This window comes from Tamandua tetradactyla, chromosome 2 (assembly GCF_023851605.1).
Source record: "Tamandua tetradactyla isolate mTamTet1 chromosome 2, mTamTet1.pri, whole genome shotgun sequence".
Taxonomy (NCBI): domain Eukaryota; kingdom Metazoa; phylum Chordata; class Mammalia; order Pilosa; family Myrmecophagidae; genus Tamandua; species Tamandua tetradactyla.
This window is the reverse complement of record NC_135328.1, coordinates 54,200,250-54,216,438: the sequence shown is the minus strand read 5'-3', so window position 1 is coordinate 54,216,438 and position 16,189 is coordinate 54,200,250. Positions and strand designations below refer to the sequence as shown.

General features: G+C 35.0%; 1 protein-coding gene across 5 annotated transcripts in view; it reads right to left on the bottom strand.

Moving 5' to 3' along the window:
- NUP214 (nucleoporin 214) overlaps positions 1-16,189 on the bottom strand; it is a 167,651-nt gene that overhangs the window by 31,354 nt on the left and 120,108 nt on the right. For all 5 annotated transcript variants that reach the window (XM_077147213.1, XM_077147220.1, XM_077147224.1 and 2 more), the window contains exons 25-28: positions 15,577-15,652; positions 14,191-14,269; positions 3,464-3,554; positions 1,397-1,458 (exon numbers count right to left, since the gene is read on the bottom strand). In XM_077147213.1, coding sequence (XP_077003328.1) covers positions 1,397-1,458; positions 3,464-3,554; positions 14,191-14,269; positions 15,577-15,652 — 308 coding nt within the window. The remainder of the gene's footprint in view (positions 1-1,396; positions 1,459-3,463; positions 3,555-14,190; positions 14,270-15,576; positions 15,653-16,189) is intronic.

Genomic DNA, 16,189 nt, shown 5'->3' with positions numbered 1-16,189 from the left:
GAGAAAAAGAAATAAAATCACAACTCCTTAAGGGACAAATTTAGATCAGGTTTTAGGATGTCTGCTATGCTTTCAATTCCTAATCTTCCTTTAAATAACTTTCTAAAGAATTTCCGCCACTTTGTTTCCTACATAGAATATGCTGTTTAGGGTATAAATGAAAGATGGCCAGTGTGTTATTTACTATAGAGAAAACCTGGAAATAACCTAAACGTTCAATAGATGAGTGGTTAAATAAATTATGGCATATCCACAAGACAGAAATCACGTTGCCATTAAAAATGACATTTGTTTTAGTAGATTGAAATGCTAGTGATCAATGAATGGGAGTGATAAGGGATATAGAAAAAAATAGGGAAACAAAGGCTAAAATATATTGGGTGTAGATGGAAATACTAGCAATCAATGAGAGGGAGGGGTAAGGGAGTGGTATGTGTGAGTTTTTTTCTTTTTATTTCTTTTTCTGAATTGATGCAAATGCTCTAAGAAATGATCATAGTGATGAATATACAACTACGTGATGATATTGTGAGTTACTGATTATATACCAAGAACGGAATGATTATATGGTAAGAATGTTCATGTTTGTATGTTGCTATGTTTAAAAAAAGAAAAGACTTTTGTAATAGATTTTCGATAATGTTGGAAAATTCTCAGGATTTTTGAATTCTCAAAAGGTTTCATTGTTAAATGGAAAAAAAAAAGGTAGAAGACAAAAACCTGAGAAACAGATAGACAGAATTGCAATAGTTATCACTGAGGCGATAACAAAGTGTGATTTTTAATTCCTTTATGCTTTTTTACATTTCCATATTTTCTTCAAGAAAAACATTTTTATGATAAAACCTTTTTTTTAACTATAGAAAAATCATTATTTTTCTGGAAGTAAGTCTCTTAAAAAATACAATTAGTTTCTTTACAGGTCCTCAAATTCTTTTAAAGACATCTAGTTGATGAATTTATAAAAATATGTGTAAGACCCAACAGTGTGTTTGTTGAAATGTCAACAGAGAAAAAATGACGAGTTAGATCTTGTACTAGGTCTACTAAACCGTATGGAATCACCCTATAAATTGATGAACCTTTAAATTACAGATGTAAAATATGTAGAAAAAATTTTAATTCACATGTTAACATTCACATGTTAATGCAAAGGCATAATTTTCCAGAAGCAAATCCTTTCCTTGTTTGTAATTATGAAAACAGCCAGAAATCTTTCATATCAGATTCTTAAACTGAGCATATTTCTAATGTGAAATCTCAATACCAAACTTATTACAGATAATTTAACCAAGATTCAACAGAGCAAGTGAAATGTCAACACATTTATACAAATATAACATGCACTTGTACAGAGGAAACACAAAAGTACAGCTATGCAATGTAGAAACTGTACCTTGTGTGGTCGTAAAATTAGAAGATGGTGTTGTCGTGATTATCCCAAAATTAAAGCCAGTCCTAGGAAGCGGGAGAAGACAAATTAAAAAGGAAGAAACCTAAGGCACAATATTGTCCTTTTAATACTTTTTTTAATAATTCATTCATACAATCTGTCTTCGAGGAATTTAAAATCTAGAAGATAAACAACAGAGTAAAAGCGCATATTCCTGAAGAAGTAAAACTGCTCCAAGATCTCTAAGCAAGGAGAGGCAATTTGAGGATGAGGTAAGAAGGGGGTAGGAGCTGAGAAGCCCTTAGAGGGATGGCTAGGGTTTCTATGCCATAGATTTGGGTAGGGACCTATTGTAAGGAAACCAAAGGAGCTTTGGAGGAGGAATAGAAATACACTTAGGAATGGTGACTAGAGGAGATGATCCACTTAGAGAAGCAGTGGGAAAAAAAGTTTGACATTCAGGAAATCAGTGGATTAGGATGAATCACCAAGATTAAGAGCATGGCAGAAGAGCCCCATACTACTAGGAGAGATAATGGATAACATAAAATAGAAGCCACTATCTCTGTCATTTTGACAGTACTCTTAATTTTAAGCTGGGAAAATCTGATTAAAAAAACATTTCCAATTCTTTTCATCTCCTCTCTTCTGTACATTTTTCTTTACACTGTGAGTAAAGTTGCCACAGCCAAAGAAGAAAACTCAGCACAAATGTGAACTGGAATAGGCCATTCACAACGATAAAAACTCAAATAGAAAATTTTAAATTAAATACAATTTTAAAATACAAAGGAATAAGCATATCAACTGTAATATATAATGTAAGGATTTATACTTTTTACCCATTATTACCTTCCTTGAATGGATGAAGACCATCTAGAAGAAGTTTTAAACTTTTATCATATTAAAAAAAATTTCCCTTCTTTGTCAGTAGACCTCAACTTAGGTGAAGAATTTTATCTGGTAGAGATGGATGTGCCATTGGCCTAATAAATAAAACTTTTCCATCTTATTTTAAACATGGAAAGGAGTATTATTTCACAGATACAAAAACTAATTGTTAACATAACAAACCTGCAATAATTTTTGGTAGTGACCTACTCTTAAATTTTTGCTCCAAACTACCTTTGGCAAGTGTAAAGCATAATGGTTTACAAATAATGAGAAATACACATAATACATAATTTCCCTCAAATTTTTTGCTAACGTTCTCATTTCTCCTGGCATGTTAGGTAAAGGGACACTCAAGAAACATATCAGGGAAAAGAGATTATGGTTAATGTGATTCCAATAACAAAAGCATAATCTGAAAAGAGCTTAAAAAACTTTTCTAATGGAACTGAATGCATAAGACTTTGACGGCAAAAAATCCTTTGACAAGTTCTGATTTAGCTATACAGTCTAACTCCATCACTGTAGGAAAGAGGACACTCAGGAAATTTCACAGGTTTCAGCATAGGCACTTTTATCAGCCTGCTTTAACATCCAGGGATTGTCTTTAGAGAAAAGGCACTCCAAAGTTAATAAAAACTCACCTTGAAATGAGATTCTAGAAGATTCTTTCATTTAAAAAAATGACTCTTAACAAACATTATATATACAACCATGATTATTTTTTTAAATATGTAACAGAAACTGATTCCTCCACATCTCTAAAGCCCCTCAAATTTTAAATGGCTAATTTCAATTACTGAACTCTCAAAGCAATAAAATCAAATTTAAATGTCACATCTAGCCTCAAAATAGTGTCGGTATGAAAATATCTTAGTGTGACAAACTAGATCAATAACAGAAGTTAACACAGATCCACTACCCAAAGAAAATGAGACTTATGCTAAAGAACAAAGTAAACTTACAATAACGCATATATAAACTTGAATCATGAAGGGGAAACAGATTTATATTTAGGGAACTGATCTACTGCTACTATCATCAGATGTCTTATTGCAGCAGCAAAAAATTTGGATCATGCAATTGAAAAAGCATATAAATACACCTGATTATAAGATCTGGGGAAGCTATCTATAAGATTGCTGGCAATCTGCCACAAAACTTAAGTTCATTACTGACCCTGATGGAGAAAATGAGACGGGCTTGTTGAACTGTCCAACAGCAGATGGGGCAGATGTCACAGCTGTTTCTATCTTAGCTGCTCCTGGTCCTGAAATTATACAAACAAATAAGAAACTTAAAAAGTAAGTTATAAACACCCTTCCATTTTGTAATTTTAGATCCACAGCTTCAGCTTTGCAGACCGGATATGCATTCTATGACAAGTCAGGGATCAAAGGGAGAGTACATATTGCCTAACTCATGCTCTAAGTCTTTGAAGCTGCTGTCAATGATAATTCCAAACTAAGACTTGCTATACTGTCCAGAAAATATATCAAAATAATTCTAGCGCAGTTTAAATCTAAAGTTTTAAAACCCTATTCTTGAGTTCTTGCCTGCCATGCTAGAAACCTGGGTTCGATTCCTGGTGACCGCCATTGTGAAAAAAAAAAAAAGCCTATATTCCTAGGTTTTAATGTTGTGGGGAAAAAAGCTTCCAATGCGAGGCTAAGCAAAAAAAAAAAAAAAAAAAAAAACACACACATAATAACATAAAATTTTATATAAAGTAGCTTTATAACAATTGAAAATTAATATACTCTGTAGGAAAAGATTCCAATATAAATAGGATAATACGTTAAATATCTGAGTAGCAGCTTATTGGCTATTATTTACTTTCTTTATACGCTTCTCTACATATTTTTCACAGATTTTCTGCACTTAACAAATAATAGTTTTCTTTTTTATTTTTTTAATTACAGTTAACTAACACATTATTGTTATAACATACAGAAGTATAGAAAGTTAAAAGTGCAACCCCACAATGTCCCCATTCTCCCCACAATGTCCCAGTAACTACTTATTGATAGTATAGGGTAGAGTCTTCAATCTTTCTCCCATTGTTCTACTTTAAAAAGGCAGGGACAAAGAATAGGAGAACTACACATAAAAAAAAAAAAAACAAGTGAAATATAATCATACCAAATCAGACAACAATAAAAAGTGTCTTCTCTTTAAATTAATGGGGTAGGTATTAATAAAAACGTTTTTTTAACTACTAAATTACAACATGGTGTGTAAGATGTTCAATGCTCCATTACTTGTAATCTTGAAAAAAATAGAAACAATCTAAACTATCAGTAGGGGATTGGTAACATTTAACACAGTACAAGTATACAATGAAGTCCTAGACAGTCATAAAAATGAATCAGGTAGACCTCTATCACAGCCGGAAAGATGAACAAACTGAGGTTTGGTGTGTGGGGGAATGACAGGTTACAAATCAATATGTACAGGATATGCCTATTTTTGCTTAAAAAACAACAATGAAGTAACTTCAAGAGATATGTATCAAACTTTTAAGGGCTGTTATCTCTGGAACATGGAATTTATAGGGCAGCTCTCACTTTTTATAATATATATTTCTATACCATATAAGTTTTTGTGGCTATTTAACAGTTTCATAATCAGAAAAACAATAAAGGTATTTTCACTGAATATAGAACAATTCTGTAGAGATTTCAGAAATGCTTTCTTTAAAAAGAAAATTTAAAAAGTTCCCTACTAACATAAAGGTCTTTTCTAAACCGTGATTATTCAGGAAGTGAACAGAAGTAAAGGACGTGCATAATCAAGCAGTTCCCTTGGATTCCGTGATTTACTTAAAGACATTTCTAACCTTAAGAGAGAAAAAAAGCACTCCACTGAAATCCTTGAAAGAAGTTAGGATACATGATCCTTAAAAAACATTTTCTAAAATGGCCAGAAACGGAAGCAAGTTTCTTAAACTGAGCCTTAAATTATTCAAAGTCTTTGGCAAAAACTAGACTTTTCCTTTCTAACATAAAGCTTTAGGACCCTGTGGAAAAGTATTATGAATCTCCTTTTTCAGGTCAGGTTTATATAAGAACAACTATTGTAGTATGTTAATCTGAACTCTAGAACACAACTTTGGTTTATACAACTGATGCTTTTCTTTTGAGTGCCAGGAATATTTACTTAGATAAGTCTAATATTCAATCAGGTAGTTTTTATGTAGTATTGTGTGACTGTGTACAGATTATAGAAAATAAGCTGCTAATGTGTAAAGTTAAGAGTCTCTAATAGAATTTGCTTGAAGACCCACTTGAAAGCATGAATCAAAACAAAAGCCAGGGGAAGTGCAATTGCGGCTCAGTGGCAGTTTCCGCCTGCTCAGGTTTGATTCTCAGTGCCTGCCCATGCAAAACAAACAAAAAAACAAAAGCAAAAAAATAGGAATAGGGGCCAAGATGTTGGCTTAGCGAGGTATGGGATTTAGTTTACCCTCCAGAGCAGCTAGTAAATGGCCAGGAACAGTTGTTCTGTACTGCTGGCCCACCCATAACCATGAGTCCCCCAAACCACGGCACCTGGTGCCCCTCCCCCACAGGCTGCTTCCCAGAGGGGAAAGGAAAGAGACATTACCAGCAGTAGGGACTGAGTGCAACCAAGCTCCAATTGTGGAATTAATTAACAAATTCTGACTACTAAAAATAGGCCTCCAGCTCAGCTGAACCTCAAGTAAAAGCAGAGGTTTCTGCTTTTTGCCTCTGTGTAGAGGGGGCAGGGCTGACAGAAAAAGAAAAAAAGGAGAAAGAAAAAAAAAAAGAGTTTTTTTTTTGGATCAGATAGCACATAATACTTAAAGGGTCTGGGCCCTGAAGGAAAGGAGGGGACACAAAGCAACATACCAACTTAAGCTCCTGATAGGCAAACCCGAGGAACATGGGTCCTGCTCTGAAAATGATTTTTCTTTTTCTTTTTTGTGGCTATGTTTCCATGGCTTGACTACTCTTTAGATACAGCTGTAGGGCTTTTCAGGCTCCAACTACCCTAAGCATAGGCAGAATTAAGCTTGTTTGAGTGTATGTCTGGAGCCTATGCCTTCCCTGGGAGAGGGGTGGGGCCCAGCTCAGGTGGATTCCCTCATTCAAGGAATTCAGACTCCAGGGTCTGCAAAAGTGAAACAATTAAAGCCAGCTTACAACCTCTCCTCTGTCTCAACCACACCCCGAGAATGGAGGGGCTACTGAAGTTAAAGGTACCACATCACCTAATGCTGGTGTGACCCGCAGGAAGAAAACCACAACATACGGGGCAGGATAGGAAAAACGCAGAGTTCAGAGGCTTCATAGGAAAGTCTTTCAATCTGCTAGGTCTCACCCTCAGGGAAAATTGGCACAGGTGACTCTTTCTTCCTGAGAGGAGGCCAGTTTGGTCTGGGGAATCTGGCTGGAGTCTATAATACCTAAGGAGACCCACCTAAGCGGGGGAAGAAAAAAGGCACCAAAGAGGCAGGGCAAGAAACAAGAAAACAAGAACTGAAAAATTTTCTGTTAAACAAAACCTAAGCAAGAGGTCTAGAAAAAGCTGAATTGAATGTCAAAGAACAGATAGACAACAAAGTCATCCAGCAAGAAAACCCTAGGTAAAAGATGTGAAAGCAATCTCCAGAATAAACCAATTAAGGTAATTAAATGCCTAGATGCCAGCAAAAAATAACAAATCATACTAGGAAAATTGAAGCTATGGTCTAGCCAAAGGAACAAACCAACAATTCAAAAGAGATACAGAAATTGAAACAATTAGTTCAGAATGTTCAAATAGACATGAAAAACCTCATCAAAAATCAAATCAATGAATTGAGGGAGGATATAAGTAGGCAAGGAATGAACAAAAAGAAGTAATCAAAAGTCTGAAAAAAACAAATCTTTGAACTTATGGGAATGAAAGGCACAGTAGAAGAGATGAAAAAAACAATGGAAACCTATAAATTTAGATTTCAAGAGGCAGAAGATAGGATTAGTGAACTGGAGGATGGGACATCTGAAATCGGATAAGCAAAAGAAAATATAGGGAGAAGAATGGAAAAATATGAGCAGGGACTCAGGGAATTTAATGACAACATGAAGTGCACAAATATATACGTGTGTGGGTATCCCAGAAGGAGAAGAGAAGGGAAAAGGAGGGGAAAAACTAATGGAGGAGATGATCACTGAAAATTTCCCAACTCTTATGAAGGACTTAAAATTACATATCCAAGAAGTGCAGGATACCTCAAACAGAACAGATCCAAATAGACATACTCCAAGACACTTATAATCAGAATGTCAGATGTCAAAGAGAAAGAGGGAATCTTGAAAGCAGCAAGAGAAAAGCAATCCATCACATACAAGAGAAACCCAATAAAACTGTGCATGGAAATCTCAGCAGAAATCATGGAGGTGAGAAGACAGTGGGATGATATATTTAAGTTACTAAAAGAGTAAAACTGCCACCCAAGAATTCTATATCCAGCAAAATTGTCCTTCATAAGTGAGGAAGAAATTAAAACATTTTTCAGACAGAAAATCACTGAGAGAATTTGTAACCAAGAGACTGGTTATGAAAGAAATACTAAAGGCAACACTAGAGACAGATACGAAAAGACAAGAGAGAGAGGTGTGGAGAAGAGTGTAGAAATGGAGACTATCAGTAAAGATAAAAAGAAGAAAAACAAGATATGAAGCATAAAATCCAAAAGGCAAAATGGCAGAAAAAAGTACTACCCGTACAATAATAACACTAAATGTTAGATTAAACTCCCCAATCAAAAGACATAGACTGGCAGAATGGATTTAAAAACAGGACCAATCTAAATGCTGTCTACAGGAAATGCATCTTAGACCCAAGGATAAACATAGGTTGAAAGTGAAAGGTTGGGAAAAGATATTCCATGCAAATAACAATCAGAAAAAAGCAGGAGTAGCTATACTAATATCCAACAAATTAGACTTCAAATGTAAAACAGCTAAAAGAGACAAAGAAGGACACTATGTATTAATAAAAGGAACAATTCAACAAGAAGACATAACTATCATAAATACTTATGCACTGAGCCAGAATGCTCCAAAATACATGAGGCAAACACTGAAAAGAGAATAGACACATCTACCATAGTAGTTGGAGACTTCAATTCCCCACTTTCATCAATGGGCAGAACATCTAGACAGAGGATCAATAAAGAAATGGAGAATGTGAATAATACAATAAATGAGCTAGACTTAGACATTTATAGAACATTACACTCCACCAACAGCAGGACACACCTTTTTCTCAAATGCTCATGGATCATTCTCAAGCATAGACCATATGCTGGCTCACAAAGCAAGTCTCACTAAACTTAAAAAGATTGAAATCATACAAAACACTTTCTCAGATCATAAAGGAATGGAGTTGGAAATCAGTAATAGGCAGAGTGCCAGAAAATTCACAAATATATGGAAGCTCAACAACACACTCTTAAGTGTTCAGTGGGTCAAGGAAAAAATTACAAGAGAAATCAGAAACTATCTTGAGGCAAATGAAAACGAAAATACAACATATCAAAATTTATGGGATGCAGCAAAGGCATTGCCAAGAAGGAAATTTATTGCCCTAAATACCTATATCAAAAAAAAGAAAGAACAAAAATCAAGGAATTAACTCTCCACTTGGAAGAATTGGAGAAAGAATAGTAAACTAACCCCGAAGCAAGTAAAAGGAAAGAAATAATGAAGATTAGTGCAGAAATAAATAAAACCTAGAACATGAAAACAATCAACAAAAACAGAAGTTGGTTCTAAGAGGAAATCAATATGATTGATAGAACCTTAGCGAGTTTGACAAAAAGAAGTAGAGGATGCAAATAAATAAAATCAGAAATGGAAGAGGAGACATAACCACTGACCCCGCAGAAATAAAGGAAATACTGAGAGGATACTATGAACAACTTTATGCTAATAAACTTGACAAAGTAGATGAAATGCACAACTTCCTAGAAAGGCATGAACAACTCGAGAAGAAACAGACGACCTCAACAAACCAATCACAAGTAAAGAAATTGAATCAGTCAATAAGAAGCTCCCCAAAAAGAAAACTCCAGGACCAGATGGCTTTATATGTGAATTCTACCCAACATTCAAGAAAGAATTAGTACTTATCCTGCTCAAACTCTTCAAAAAAACTGAAGAGGAGGGAAGTCTACCTAAATCATTCTATGACGCCAACATCACCCTCATACAAAAGCCAGACAAAGATATTGCAAGAAAAGTACAGACCAATCTCTCTAATGAACATAGATGCAAAAACCCTCAACAAAATTCTTGAAAATTGAATCTAATAGCACATTAAAAGAAATACACACCATGACCAAGTAGGATTCATCCCAGGTATGCAAGGATAGTTCAACATAAGAAAATCAATTAATGCAATACACCATATCAACAAATCAAAGCAGAAAAACCACATGATCATCTCGATTGATGAAGAAAAGGCATTTGACGAAATTCAACATCCTTTCTTGTTGAAAACACTTCAAAGGATAGAAATAGAAGGGAACTTCCTCAACCTGATGAAGGGAATATATGAAAAACCCACAGCTAACATCATCCTCAATGGGGAGAAACTGGAAACTTTCCCCTTAAGATCAGGAACAAGACAAGGATGTTCACTATCACCATTGTTATTCAATATTGTGTTGGAAGTTCTAGCCAGACCTTGTCTAGTAGACAAGGAAAAGAAAAACAAAGCATCAAAATTGGAAAGGAAGTACTAAAACTCTCACTGTTTGCAGATGACATGATATAATATGTTGAAAACCCCCAAAATCCACATCAAAACTACTAGACTACTTTTATTTCTTTTCTCTATATTAACATTTTATATCTTTTTCTGTTGTGTTGCTAGTTCCTCTAAACTGATGCAAATGTACTAAGAAACGATGATCATGCATCTATATGATGATGTTAAGAATTACTGAGTGCATATGTAGAATGGTATGATTTCTAAATGTTGTGTTAATTTCTTTTTTTTTCTTTCCGTTAATAAAAAAAATAAATAAAAATAAAGGAAACTAAAATTAAAAAAAAAACAAACAAAAAACTACTAGAGCTAATAAATGAGTACAGCAAAGTGGCAGGTTACAAGATCAACACTCAAAAATCTGTAGTATTTCTAAACAATAGTAATAAACAATCTGATAGGGAAATCAAGAAAAAAAGTTCATTTACAATTGCAACCAAACGAATAAAATATTTAGGAATAAATTTAACTAAAGATACAAAAGACCTATACAAAGAAAAATATAAGAGATTGTTAAAAGAAATCACAGAAGACTTAAATAAATGGAATGGCATACCGTGTTAATGGACTGGAAGACTACAGTTAAGATATCAATTCTACCTAAATTGATTTACAGATTCAATGCGATACCAATTAAAATCCCAAAAACTTACTTTTCATAAAGAGAAAAACCAATAACCAAATTTATCTGGAAGGGCAGTATGCCCTAAATAGCTAAAAATATCCTGAGAAAGAAAAATGAAGTTGGAGGTCTCACACTACATGACTTTAAGGCATATTATGAAGTTACAGTGGTCAAAACAGCATGGTACTGGCATAAAGACAGATATATTGACAAATGGAATCGAATAGTGTTTAGATATAGACCCTCTCTTCTACGGACAACTGATCTTTGATAAGCAGTTAAGCCAATTCACCTGGGACAAAACAGTCTCTTCAATAAATGGTGCCTAGAGAACTGGATATCCACATGCAAAACAATGAAAGAGGATCCACATCTCACACCCTATACAAAAATTAACTCGAACCGGATCAAAGACCTAAACATTAGATCTAAGGGAAATATCTTATAAATCTTATACTAGGAGGTGGTTTCTTAGACCTTACACCCAAAGCATGAGCATTGAAGAAATAAATAAATAAATGGGAACTCCTCAAAATTCAAAACTTTTGTGCATCAAAGAACTTCATCAAGAAAGTAGAAAGACAGCCTACGCAATGGGAGACAATATTTGGAAACAATATATCAGATAAAGTTCTAGTATCTAGAATATATAAAGAGATTATTCAACTCAACAACAAAAAGACAGACAACCCAATTACAAAATGGGCAAAATACATGAACAGACACTTCTTAGAAGAGGAAATACAAATGGCCAAAAAGCACATGAAAAGATGCTCAACCTCCCTGACTCTCAGGGAAATGCAAATCAAAGCCACAATGAGCTATTATCTTACACCCACCAGAATGGCCATTATCAATAAAACAGAAAATGACAAGTGCTGGAGAGGATGTGCAGAAGGGGGCACAATTATCCACAGTTGGTGGGAATGTCAAATGGTACAACCACTGTGGAAGGCAGTTTGGCGGTTCTTCAGGAAGCTAAGTATATAATTGCCATATGACCTGGCAATACCATTGCTAGGTATCTACTCAGAGGACATGAAGGCAAGGACACAAACAGATATTTGAACACCAATGTTTATGGCAGCATTATCTACAATTGCCAACAGATGGAAATAGCCAAAATGTCCATCAACAGACGAGTGGCTAAACAAGCTATGGTATATACATATGATGGAATATTATACAGCTCTAAGACAGAATAAAGTTATGAAGTATGTAACAACATGGATGGGCCTTAAGGACATTATGTTGAGTGAGATTAGCCAAAAACAAAAGGACAAATACTATATGGTCTCACTGATATGAACTGACATTAGTGAATGAACTTGGAGAATTTCAGTTTGCAGTTGACTAGTGCATTTCCTAATATAACTTATGTGGACAGCTTAACTGAACATCATAGTACATGGAACCTTGAGTAGGGCATAAAATTTTGTAGGTTTGTTCAGAGTGATGCCCCAATAATTCCCAGAGTGATCTGAACAGTGAATTAAAAAGTATTTGCAAAGTTTCCTTGAGGGAATGGTGAGAAAGGGGGAAAATTCAACTTCCCCAAATAGAGAATTCCTGATATTCTCACAAGCAGTGGGGATAACCAAAGCAATAGGCTGAGCCCCCAATCTTGGGGTTTGTACATATGAAAGTTAACCCTGCAAAGGATAAGCTAAGCCTACTTAAAATTAAGCCTAAGAGTCACCCCCAACAGAACCTTTTTTTTTAAAAAATATTTTCACTGACAAATCTTCACAAACATATAGTCCATACATGGTATACAATCAATGGCTCACCATATCATGACATGGTTGTGTATTCTTCATTATAAACATTTTTTAATTTAACATAACCACATACAAACACAAACATTCTTACCACATGATCATTCCATTCTTGTTATTTAATCAATAACTCACAAAATCATCACATAGTTGTATATTCATCATCATGATCATTTCTCAGAACATTTGCATCAATTCAGAAAAAGAAATAAAAAAAAAAACCCAGAAAAAACTCATACATACCATACCCCTCACCCCTCCCTTTCATTGATCACTAGCATTTCAATCTACTAAATTTACTTTAACATGTGTTCCCCCTATTATTTAATTATTTTTAAACCATATGTTCTACTCATCTGTTGATAAGGTAGATCAAAGGAGCATCAGACACAAGGTTTTCACAACCACAGTCACAATGTGAAAGCTGTATCATTATACAATCATCTTCCCTTATGTTGAGTCCCAGCTCATTCTAGGATTTCTGTCCCACATTGCCAGGAAGGTAGACACCCCCGACAGTCATGTCCCACGTAGAAAGGGGGAGGGCAGTGAGTTTGCTTGTCGTGTTGGCTGAGAGAGAGAGAACACATCTGATCAACAAAAGAGGTTCTCTTCTGTTGCTCAGATGTGGGACTCAGCATCAAGGGATTGAGAAAACCTTCTCGACCAAAAGGGGGAAGAGCAAAGTGAGACAAAATAAAGTGTCAGTGGCTGAGAGATTTCAAAGAGAGTTGACAGGTTATCCCGGAGGTTATTCTTATGCATTAAACAGATATCACCTTTTTAATTAAGGTGGAGGGAAGTGCCTGAAAATGTAGAGCTGTGTTCCAGTAGCCATGTTTCTTGAAGATGACTGTATAATGACAGAGCTTTCGCAATGTGACTGTGTGATTGTGAAAACCTTGTGTCTGATGCTCCTTTTATCTACCTTATTGACAGATGAGTAAAACACATGGATTAAAAATAATAAATAATAGGGGAAAACAAAACAAAGACAAAAGCCAGAATGGGGTGAAAACACAAGACTGCAGAGGGCACAAGATCCTTGAAACAGATGGTAATATATGCCAAATAAGGTGGGACATAAAAAGTGAGCCAACAAAAGGGGAAGTTGAGGTTGACTTCAATAAAAGCATTCTTTAGTTTCAAGTTGGCTTGGGCAGTACAGATCTCTAGTCAAACATCCAGAGTGACTACAAAAACTAATTACAGTTATTTAAGAATAGGTATGTTCAAGTGTGTGTTGGGGAGAAGTATATGAACTGGCAAAATCTTGTAATATTGATTTATTTATAGCTATTTTGAAATCTTACAATATAAGACATCCATTTTACTTTCTGTATTTTACTGGCTTTTGAATGAACTGTTACAGTGAACCGAGCGAATTTTTTAGAAGAAATAAGAGGCATAGATTTCAACATGCTAGCACACTTTTTTCCTAAACACTTATTGTCTTCCACATCAGAAGACATATTATTGCTATTTTTTAGGAAAAACTTTTAGAGGAAGGTTTTCTCTTACTGCTCTAAAGTTTTCAAGCTAAACTCAAATCTCAGAAGTCTGTATATCTTTCAAAGGGCCATTAATTTCCAGGAGACTCTTCATCAAATATGATCTTTTTATTTTCTATGTCAACTGCCTCTGTGATTTAGAACAATAAACTCTACTGCACAGCTCCTCTTTTACCTGTATTTTCACTGAAACAAAAAATACGAACTGACCTGAAGCTTTGTCACCAGATGACAAGTTACTGGATGCTGATATGGGCCCAGATGGCTTGAGGGAATTTATTAGGGATCCCTATAACCGAACAACAGCAAAACATTTACGTTAAACCACTAACCATCCTCTGAAATAAACAAACATGTAAAATGAGAATATACTTTAAAATAAGCAAACACCAACACCATTATTTAACTTAATTACAAAACCAAAAATGTTCCAATTTAAGTCAGAATTTTAAAATACCATGTATATGACTGCATTAGAAGATGGGAATATGAAATTCCATAAGTTCTAAGACAGTCATGCCTGTCTACTTCAAGGCTATTTTATTAATACCTAACACAGTGATTGGTACAGAAAAGGCACCTGAATATTTGGTAGATGAATGAATGAATATGAAAATGGCTCTGGCTCTAAACAACTTACAATAAGGTAAAAAGCAAAACTGTATGGCATATACATCTCCTGTCAACTTCTTTTATTCTCGTTTTTAATGACTTACATCTTTCCATGTTTCCCCACAGTAACATGACAACCTTTAATAGAATGCCCACATACTAAATACTTAATTGCCAAATTACGGCAAACTAAGGAACAGAATAATGTCTGAGAACATACAATGGGTAAGTTCTCATGTTTAGTAAGTATCAAACATGATTTAAAATTACTTGCCTCAGAGATAGATATAACAGTGACAGAGAAGTCAGGTTTTCTTAGTAAAAGTTTTAAAGATAGCTTGATCTACCTTTCAGCTATCTCCTACTATTTTCTTCTGGATTGTTTAACTGTTCATAATATAACCTGTTTTTGTATGAGACAATGTTTGTCAGGTAAAAGCCTGTGGCTAGACATAATAAATACCACTCCAAAATACGCGAACTCTGAAAAAGAATGCAAGATAACCTCTCCCAGACACTAGGACTGTACCACACAGTGAAAAAAGCAGTGGACAGAAGGAAGTTGGAAGATCAAGTGTCCAGCTCTGGTTTCACCGCTTATTAATCATGTGATCTCGCATTAGTCACTTAGACTTAGGTTTCCTTATTAGCGAAACAATTCTATCTATGGCAAATGGTTGATGTATGGATCAACTAAGATAATGGTAAGTGAAAGCAAATTTTGAATCAAAAATAGCCTATACAAATGTAAGGTATCAAAATTATGACCCATACTACTAGGTGCAGAATGTCAAATAGCCTATGAAGATAAAATCAGGTCCTAACTGACCTATCCCGGTTAACAACCATGTCAAAACCAGAATAAATTGTGAGGAAAGGATCATAGATCTTTGTCAAACTTATAGTTCATTTATCAGGACTAACAACAGTATTGTCTTCAGCCAGACAGACAGTGCATGACTGAAAAAAAAATTAGTAAGTTACCTGCTTGGCTTGGTTAGAAGCCACTGGGGTCAACCCTGGGTGAGGTGTTTTGGCTGTACAGTATGGCACTGAGGAACTGAAAAACACATAAAAAATATAGTCAGAGAAAGGCATGACTGGGTGAAAATCACATTCATCCTTGAACCAACTTTCTGTCAAATAAATGATACCAATTTTAGGTAAAACGGAGATCTGGAACCCACTCAAAACCATCTAATATTTTTCTGAGGAATTAAATCATTTACATGATATTTGCAGAATTTGGGTCTTCTGCAAAAAATTCAAAGCAGTGATTTTAAAAACTTATCTCTTTCTTGAAATTCTAAGTAAACTCTTACGAAGAAGAAAATTATTACTATTTGGTAGTAGATATTTTTTCTTACACAGACAGTAGGCCCTTTGCTGCAATTCCAGATCATATGTATGAATATAGGGGTGGTGGTGGTGGTGGAGGAGATTCCAGAGTCTCTTTTTCAAGCTTGAAAAAATGTTTACCAGGTGTCATATACACCTGCTCAAAGGTGTTTCCCAAAGAGAGCTCAGCTTCTTACACCAGCTACCCTAAAAGCTCTGACAGGAGACAGAACCTTGGGCTCACCAGGAAAGTATATGA